At 44.4% G+C, this 8,597-nt stretch overlaps 1 protein-coding gene across 11 annotated transcripts in view; it reads right to left on the minus strand.

Annotated features, from left to right (window-relative positions):
• syngap1b (synaptic Ras GTPase activating protein 1b) overlaps positions 1 to 7,943 on the minus strand; it is a 159,658-nt gene extending 151,715 nt beyond the window's left edge. For 5 of the 11 annotated variants that reach the window (XM_079342909.1, XM_079342908.1, XM_079342911.1 and 2 more), the window contains exon 1: positions 7,546 to 7,943. In XM_079342909.1, the coding sequence (XP_079199035.1) occupies positions 7,546 to 7,567 (22 nt within the window). In that variant the 5' untranslated portion in view covers positions 7,568 to 7,943. The remainder of the gene's footprint in view (positions 1 to 7,545) is intronic. The other 6 variants (XM_079342907.1, XM_079342906.1, XM_079342912.1 and 3 more) reach the window with 6 other exon arrangements.
• Between the last annotated feature and the right edge of the window lie 654 nt (positions 7,944 to 8,597).

The raw sequence follows: 8,597 nt of genomic DNA on the forward strand, positions 1-8,597 counted from the left end.
ACTGAGGCTACTGTTTACTCGCATTAATGCGGCCTTCAGCAAAATAAAGGATCCTCATTTGTGGCAAAAATTACGCTGCAGTATGGACATTTAAATTTGTAGGTGAAGTTCATTTGTTTCACGGTTTAAATGGAGGTTTGGTGAAGCTGAACCGGGACTGTAAAAGTCATTTCTGTAACCTGACATGACCGCCTCTCTTCACTGAACCGAAGAAGACGGCAAGCAGCGCCCCAGCTTCGGACGCACAACCCAACATGCACAGTAACAACACACAAACACAATGCTTACATAAGCAAACACAAACAGCAATAAAGAGGTAAAAATAGAGAAACCCCTGTAATGAATCGCTCTACAGGTGCCTGATTAAACTCCCCACAGTGCAGTACAGTCTATTTCAGCGTGGAGGAGCAGGCTTACACAAGACTGAGCAGAGAGCTGGAGACCTCGTTCCCAGATTGATAACCTCGCACTGATGTTTCATACAGTTTGAGGCTCCAGTGCACCGAAGTGGATTTTTTTTTCTATTAATTTTAGAGTCCATTATTTTTCGGCCTATGGTAGTGGACCTTGTTTTCCTGCTTCATGTGGTGCTTGATAAATCTGCGGAGTGAGTACAGTATAAGATTTAATTTAGCACAAAATACCATGAACACGGCTTGTTCAGCCAGCACAAAAAAAGTTAAATAAGTCAATTTCATATCGTAAGTCACAGTCCTTCATAAACTTTTTTAAAGTTATTTCTTTTTGAAAAATGTCCTAAACCAATCACATTCTTTAACGACAACTGTGGGAAACCAGCCCTTCTAAATGAACACTGACTGGATGAAAAAAATGGACAACAAGACAGCACTCTAAAAGTGAAGCCAAAATATCTGGATGGTCCCCCCCAGTGACTGTCTGTACTACAGGTACTAAAGGCTGCTTCCTCCATGTTAACAGATGAGATACAGTATAACATCCAAATACATTCTTTGGGGGTCGCCAGAAGAGAATCTGTGGAGGCTGTGATTCTCCAAGCAGGAGGCCGAAGTTCAAATCAGACCTTTGGCTCCTCTCCTGAATGTCTCTCTCTCTCTCTCTCTCTCTCTCTGTCTCTCTCTCTCTCTCTCTCTCTCTCTCTGTCTCTCTGTCTCTCTCTCTCTGTCTCTCTCTCTCTCTCTCTCTCTCTCTCTCTCTCTCTCTCTCTCTCTCTCTCTCTCTCTCTCTCTCTCTCTCTCTCTCTCTCTCTCTCCTCCCCCCCCCTAATCTCTCACTCCGTCCTCTGACCTGTATCTTTAAAAAAAAAAAAAAAATAGCATAAAAGACCAAAATAAAGCTCAGGAAGAAAAATAGTTGTTAACATGGTTTCTGTTCTCCTCAAGCGTTCGCCTCTCTGAGAAGTTTTAATGTAGCGCTGTAAAAAGGGGCTGTAATGCCATTATTGACAGCTCCGTTGACAAAGAAGAAGAAAGAAGAAGAAACTCTGTGACCGCGTACCAGAGCAGAGGAGGAAAGTGTGATTTGTGTAGCAGAGGAGGAGGGATGTAAATACCTTCAGAACTCTTTCCCAAAAGGGTGTCACCAGCGTGATAGGCCAGAGTTCATATCACGATATCTGACTTCTTTTTACACTCAGAGGAAGGGCAGATGTGTCCTCCATCTTTACAGTCAGTGGTCTAGCATCATTTGGTCCTGTCCTTTACTGATTTGATGTGACATTGCAGGCTTCTTATGCTGCTTCCTGCTGATGCTGTCCTGCGCTCTAAGTCACCTGATGTGATAAAGAAATATAGGGTCTTTAATGTACTGCTGATAAATATAGTCAGAGGAGCAGAAACACCAATTAAAAAAAAAAAAGCAAAGCCAGAGAATAAGCCGAGGCGGGACACGCGCTCTGTGTATCAACAGAAGAGAGGTGGAGGTGTGGTTCAGTGTTTAGACACGAGACTGAACAGGAAGTAAGATGAGCAGATTAAAGAGAATAAAGCACTGCAAATCTAATATTGACATGTCGCCTCACTAAAACAAAGGTTAGCACGCCTTACCCTCCAGCAACTCTGACGCCCAGTATAGTATTATGTGGTTACAGGCGTTCATTCAAATACTACGCGTTAGGAACGTGTCTACCATTGGTGACATAAAAATGTTAAATCTTAAAAATGTTGAAACTTTGACGAAATCCTGACCAAGAAGTTTTAAACTAAATGGCAATTTTTCATTTTTCAACTTAATCATTAAAGCAACAGAAACAGAATACTGCTCAGCAAGCTTTATTATGTAAGTCATACCAACTGCTGCCATGTGTTGTAAAGCTCCCCAGATGTTGTCTTTTTATTAGTGATTACTCGATGCAAAGTGGCACTGGAAGGGTTCACAGATAATCATATTTTGAGACGTACGGTCGTTGACCTGGTAACGATATTTTACGTAGGACGAAAAAAAAAAGACATCAGCAAGTATATCGCTGAGCAAACCTCAACATGTTCCTTCAATGGACGGATTAAATAAGTTCTCTTCTTGCCATGAATTCATATTTAAAAAATAGCCCATCCATTGGTCACCCCGTGACTCATACTACTGACATGTACTGTAAATTCTCACACTGCCTTGGGTATTTGGCTTAAAACTCACAGTTATGAATCACTGCATCCATGGGATTGGATAGCATCATGCCTGCAAACATTATGAGCCAACCATATCCAGAGGGAGATCATTATCCCGGATTGGCAGCCCACTGATTGGCTCAGGAGAGAGGAGGCATCTCATTCTGACCTTTTGCTTGGAGTGAATCCTGACGAGATCAATCAAAAGCCAAGGCGTCTTCTCTTTCTCTCTGCGCAAACCCATTGAGTCATCCCGCCATGCTTTGCAGCAGAATTGAATTACCCACCCACCCAGAGTGTAGCTGGATCTAAACAGCCACTCCCCCCTAACGACTCAGCCCCAGAAGCCCCCATGTAGACTCCCCCAGCATCACTAAAGCACCAAAGGCTCTTAGACAATGAGGGTCTGGGCAACGAGTTTTTAAACATTGGGCAAAAAAAAAAAAAGAGGCTCAGTTGTGGACTGAAGCCAAGCCATTGATATCTGTTCACAAGAAAGAGAGAATGACACCACATCTGGATTTTATCTTTGCCGAAAATAAACAACTCACTCTTCAAATGGATATTTTTTTTTCCTCCTTATGAATCCAGCAGCAACCTCAGTCACGCTCTATGCAGATGACGAACTACTGTATTCTTTCGGGGGTCTTGAATACAAAACGGCCCCCCCAACAGTGATAAAGGATGAATCACTTGAAGCATCATGTCACGTACAGATCTCGTCATCTCTCACCAGTCACATTATCAATGTGTCTACACGGTCACAGTCCCAGGTGTAGCACGCACACACACACACACACACACACACACACACACAGTTTACACTGCTGAGGTCAGAAATCGATTGACCTCATGAGCCTCACAGACCTCCAACTGTCTGCCACACAATCATGTTTAAACAAGCGTAGTGTGTGACAGCCATGCATCACCCTGTGTTCCCTCACACCCGGGCAAGGTCATGAATATGTAAAACTACATGTGATTGCACCTAATAAAGGCATGTTTAACGAGTTACATTTCCTCAATATCTTGGCGTCAGTGTCTGTTTTTGACCTGCTATCGGGACACTTCAAAAAGCTTCAGGCACAGTCTGGCTTTGACATTTAGAAGTGCTGACTTTCCACATCTAGAGGGGGATCTGAACAGAACGTTTGGAACGTCCCTGAACTTGGACAGGGTGTTCTTTGATTCGCCAAACATCACATCTCCGCAAAATCTGTCAACACTTGAGGAGAAGCTCTTGTGCTGGAGTATTCAGCCCCTACACGTGTGATTAAAAGCCAATCACTTCTCCCGAAACGCTCATCAGCTGTTCGTCTCCGCCGCTAATTCTATACAACACTTGAAAAAGGGCGGCGCAGACGCATCTCCAGCACACTCAGCACCCCACTGGAGAATGAATGGGCTCTCTCCTTTGACAGATCATCTAGTGCACACGGGGGCTAGATGAATCTCGCGCATGCAGTACAGTAATAGCCTAACAGATGATGGTTCTTGGCACAGGCTGAGCGGTGGAGGGGTGTAAGACAGTCCCTTATGTCACATGGGAGAAAAAGAGGGAAAGGGAAGGAGGGAGAAGAGGAGTGCTGCGGTGCATCGGTGGTGGTGCTGTCTCTTTAACTATGACCATGCTTGACAGAAGCTGCTGTATCAAACTACTGTAAAATCGACAAGGCCAGAGATAGCTCAGCTGGCTGCTTGCTTCCATAGTGTCTATCTGCACTCACGGGTAGAACCATTGTAGAGAAGGGAAAAAGAGGGAGAGAGAAGAGACAGTGAGGAGGTAGGAGAGCACGTGTGTGTGGATGTGTGGGTGGTTCAGCATAAAGGGGGGGGGGGGGGGGGGGGGGGGGTCGACCACAGAGAGAGGAGAAGAGAAGGAAAAGAAGGAGAAAGACTGAAAGGAGGTGTGAGTTTAAGAGAATGAACGAGGGAGGAAAAGATTTAGCCAAGATAGGAAGGCCCATCTCTGCAGCTGCCTGCCTCCCACTAACTGCCTGTTCATGTGAGCCGCTACTTGGCATGACTGCAAATGGCTTGCCTGGTACATTAGCTTAACACTCTCGTCAACGTGGGCTCAAATACATCTGCAAGATCACAGAGGGTTTTTTTTTTTTTTTTTTTTTTACCCCTGCTCCCCTTGTCGATCTATATCTCATTCCAAGTCAATGTCACACCGATGTATAAGCCATCTTACCACATATTTTCTCTCTAGGTGTTGAGTCACTGTGCGGCAATAAATATCACACAGTGTTACATAATCGTCTTGAGTAACCATGGAGCTTCTAATGTATAGGTAGACAGACGCATGTAGGGAGCATGTGTGTGGAGCTGGAGGGTGAAAACACACGGCAGGAAACACTTACTCAAGTCTTTCCTTATTTTCCAAACAATCGTTTCATGTATAGAACATGATTTAACAGAGTTCCACCAACATTGCGTAACATCGGCGTCCGTGTGTGCGTGAGGTCACGTTGCATTAGGGGGTTCGAGAAGCACAAGAGGATCTGCGTGTGAGCTTCACAAGCTTCTCACAGCTTTTCACATTTACCCCGTCATTACGCCTCCGTTACTACCTGTGATGGCGGATCGGGGACGGAGCGTCTTCACCCCAACGTTCTGCCTGCGAGCGTTACACATTGCAGCCGCAAGTATATCCAACCTTCAACTGTGTGAGAGCCAATAGTGAAAAAAAACTCTCAAACGATGGTGTCTCCAGACCAATCAAATGCCAAAGAGAGAATACGACATCTTATTTTTGGCAGCGTTTATGCAAAGAAAGACATAAACATGTAGCATTAGCTGCACGTTTTAGCATCAAAAAGCATTAAATATTTGCTGGTTCAGAATGTGAGAAACGAGCGTTTACAGATGCCTTCTTCACATTTTCAGAATAGATGAAATTAAAGGTTGTTTAAAGCACACTACTTCTATTACCAGATAAACGTGAAGGATGTAAAGTGAGTAGGTTTTAGGGGAATCACAGGAACTTTAAGATCATATTGTATCAAAATCTGCAGCTGATGGTGGTGGGAAAGAAACTGGTTTTAATCTTCCATCTCAGATAAGAATACTTTATCCTACTGCTGCACTCATGAAGTTAAAAGTGTAAAAAAAAACCCAAAAAAACAAGTGCCGATTTGTGTCTCCCCACATTGATATGCCATACCATCAGGCTTACTGCTAAACCCTCAGCAGTTGTACCAAATAGGGGAAGATAAACAGTGCTTAGCTGCGAAAACAATGTTTTCTGAAATGAAACACAACTGTGCGATCACAGAGAAAGAGCACCATCAGTGCCATCGCTGGCAGGTTTTGAAGGTGCAGCACTGTGCACACAATTTCCTGGCAATGACTCCTCGAGTGGGCTCACACACACACACACACACACACACACACAGAGTGGCAGAGCATCTCACCAACATTATGCAACCAACTTCCATAGTTGCACTTGCACAAGGGGGCATTTTAGCCATTATCTGCTGCGCTCGGAGGGAATAAAAAAGCAGAGTGAAAAGAAGCCGAGCAGTTAAATTCGGTCTCTCTTTTCATGTGCGGCTCAGTTGACAACTCTGAGGTCACGCTGAAGCCCGGGAGCTGAGAGTTGTGGTTTTCAGGTCGAGATTAGTCTCCATTTTGACGGCACCCATATTGTTCCACAAGGGGTTACAGGTCTGTGAGTGTGCGTGTGCGTATCCACACATGAAACAAGCACTCCATCTCTCTCTCTCACCCGAACGGTCACATGCAGCACACCTCCACTCTCTCTTGAACCCACACACTGACTAAACTGACGCTCTCGTTCTCTCTCTCTCTCTATCTCTCGCTCTCTCTCTCTCTCTCTCACACACTCACACACTTCCTCCCCATCCCTACAGTTTTTTGGCATCCAGCCTCCCTCGATAACAGGTACTCACACAAACCACGACACCCTCAAATCCTTCACGGTAGCTCCAAACTTTGTGCTGGGCGTTTCATCTGACTCCAACGTCGCTCTTTTTTTCCTCCAAATTATCCTCTCGTAATCTCTCCCTCTCTCTCTCTCTCTCTCTCTCTCTCTCTCACACACGCACACACACACACACACACGAACATGCACTGCAAATCTCGACTGGATGGATTTGAGGCAGCTCACTGCAGCACGCCTGCTCACATATAGCATTAGTCACAGTTGCAGTGCAATGATACCGAGGGGAATCTGCCTTTACCATATACACTGAAGCGCCTTTCACCCACTCACACTCGAGTATGGAGGAAGAAGTAGCCTCTCAATCTGGTCATCTACATATTTTAATGGGCCAAAGTTTCAGACTGTCCATTCAGGCTATTGGCGAAACAAAAATGCACTTCAAAAGATGCTACAAAAAAACTACAAATCCCAGTCTTTCATGATAGATATTTTTTGAGAAGTATAAAAAGCAAGCTCAATGAATGACTATAAGAAAAGGAGATTTTTCACCAAAGAACATTTGGCAGTATAAAGTTCATTATATATAAACAGCAGATGATAAACTGCTATAATATCATCATTGGTATTACAGATTTGTTTATTCTCGTCATAGTGGTGCAGCTGCTCTCCTATAGAGGAATGCACTTGCAAGAGTAGACCGTGACACCAGCACACATGCCTTAATACAATACTATAATTGCCGCATGCACAGGTCCATACAGACACACGCTGCGCTTGATCCGTGTGTGTTTGTGCGGCCGTGTGTGGGCTTCTATCTAGAAAGCACTCCAGGCTATTCCTATGCACCTGTCGGCTATGGTGCGTTTTGATATGCCTAATGCACATGATAGTGCCAGAGAGACAGAGGGAGAAGAGATGAGGAGGGGGGAAAAGAGAGCGACAGAAAGAGAGAAAGAGAGAGGATGGTGAGGAACGGGGGAGGAGGGCAGAAAATAAAGATGCAGTGGATGGTAAATAAATATATATCTATATTAAAAATCGGCTCTGTCTTACCTTGAAAGGGAACATAGGACATGTTCCAACGGCATTGAACGTAGAGCTGTGCGTCTCGGCGGTCTCTCGGTGCTCAGAAGTAACGTGGAACCAAATTAGAAATCAATCTGGGAGAAAAAAAAAAAGAAAATTAAAAAAGAAAAGACGCGATATAGAGAGCCGATCACAGTTAAAGCCGAAGGAGAGGCCAATATTCCGCTGTTACAAAAACTGGCATTATAATCCACGACCGCTTATAAAGCGCCCGGTTCCCGGTGCATTTAAAAAAAACACACACAGGATGCAGGAATATGTGTGCGCGTGGATTCGTGTGTGTGTGTGTGTGTGTGTGTTTATTTGCACGCTGCTGTTGAGGTGTGAGGGTGAAACACGAGTGAGTGTGTGTGAGCAAGAGAGAGAGAGAGAGAGAGAGAGAGAGAGAGAGAGGGAGAGGGAGAGAGAGAGAGAGAGAGAGAGAGAGAGAGAGAGAGATAAGGGGGTGGTGGACCGAGCACGCGCGCGCACATTAGCTTGGTTCAGTTTGTGTGTGTGCGCGCTAGTGTTTTGGCAGCGCGCGCACGTTTCACAATAACTATAACCTATCTTTAACATCTATTGCTCGTCTCTTTAAAGGATAAAGATAAAACAACGTTGCAACGACTGTTCATGTACTGTACTGCTTCAGGCAACAGCAGTGTGTGTGTGTGTGTGTGTGTGTGTGTGAGTGTGCGCGCGCGCGCGATCGTATGTCATGCCCAAAAGGTAGCCAATGAATTTCAAACATTCTTAAACATGTACTCGTTTGAAATTAAGTTTAAATATACCAACCACTGATTGTATATTTAGTCTAAAGCAACATATGATTGGCCTTATAAGAAGGTGATTTACTAATATTCTTCTAATATTCAAATTAAAGTAGAAAAAAAGGCTCTTTTATATTTTGGCTGTTTAACTAAACACTTTCTACGCCACAGACCTCCATTCATTATCAGCCTCTGATGGGGACCCTCCTCCTGCACATGTTCTCACATTGTTCTCACATGATGACGGCAAATGTCAAAAATTAGTCATTC

This window comes from Symphodus melops, assembly GCF_947650265.1.
Source record: "Symphodus melops genome assembly, chromosome: 5".
Lineage (NCBI taxonomy): Eukaryota > Metazoa > Chordata > Actinopteri > Labriformes > Labridae > Symphodus > Symphodus melops.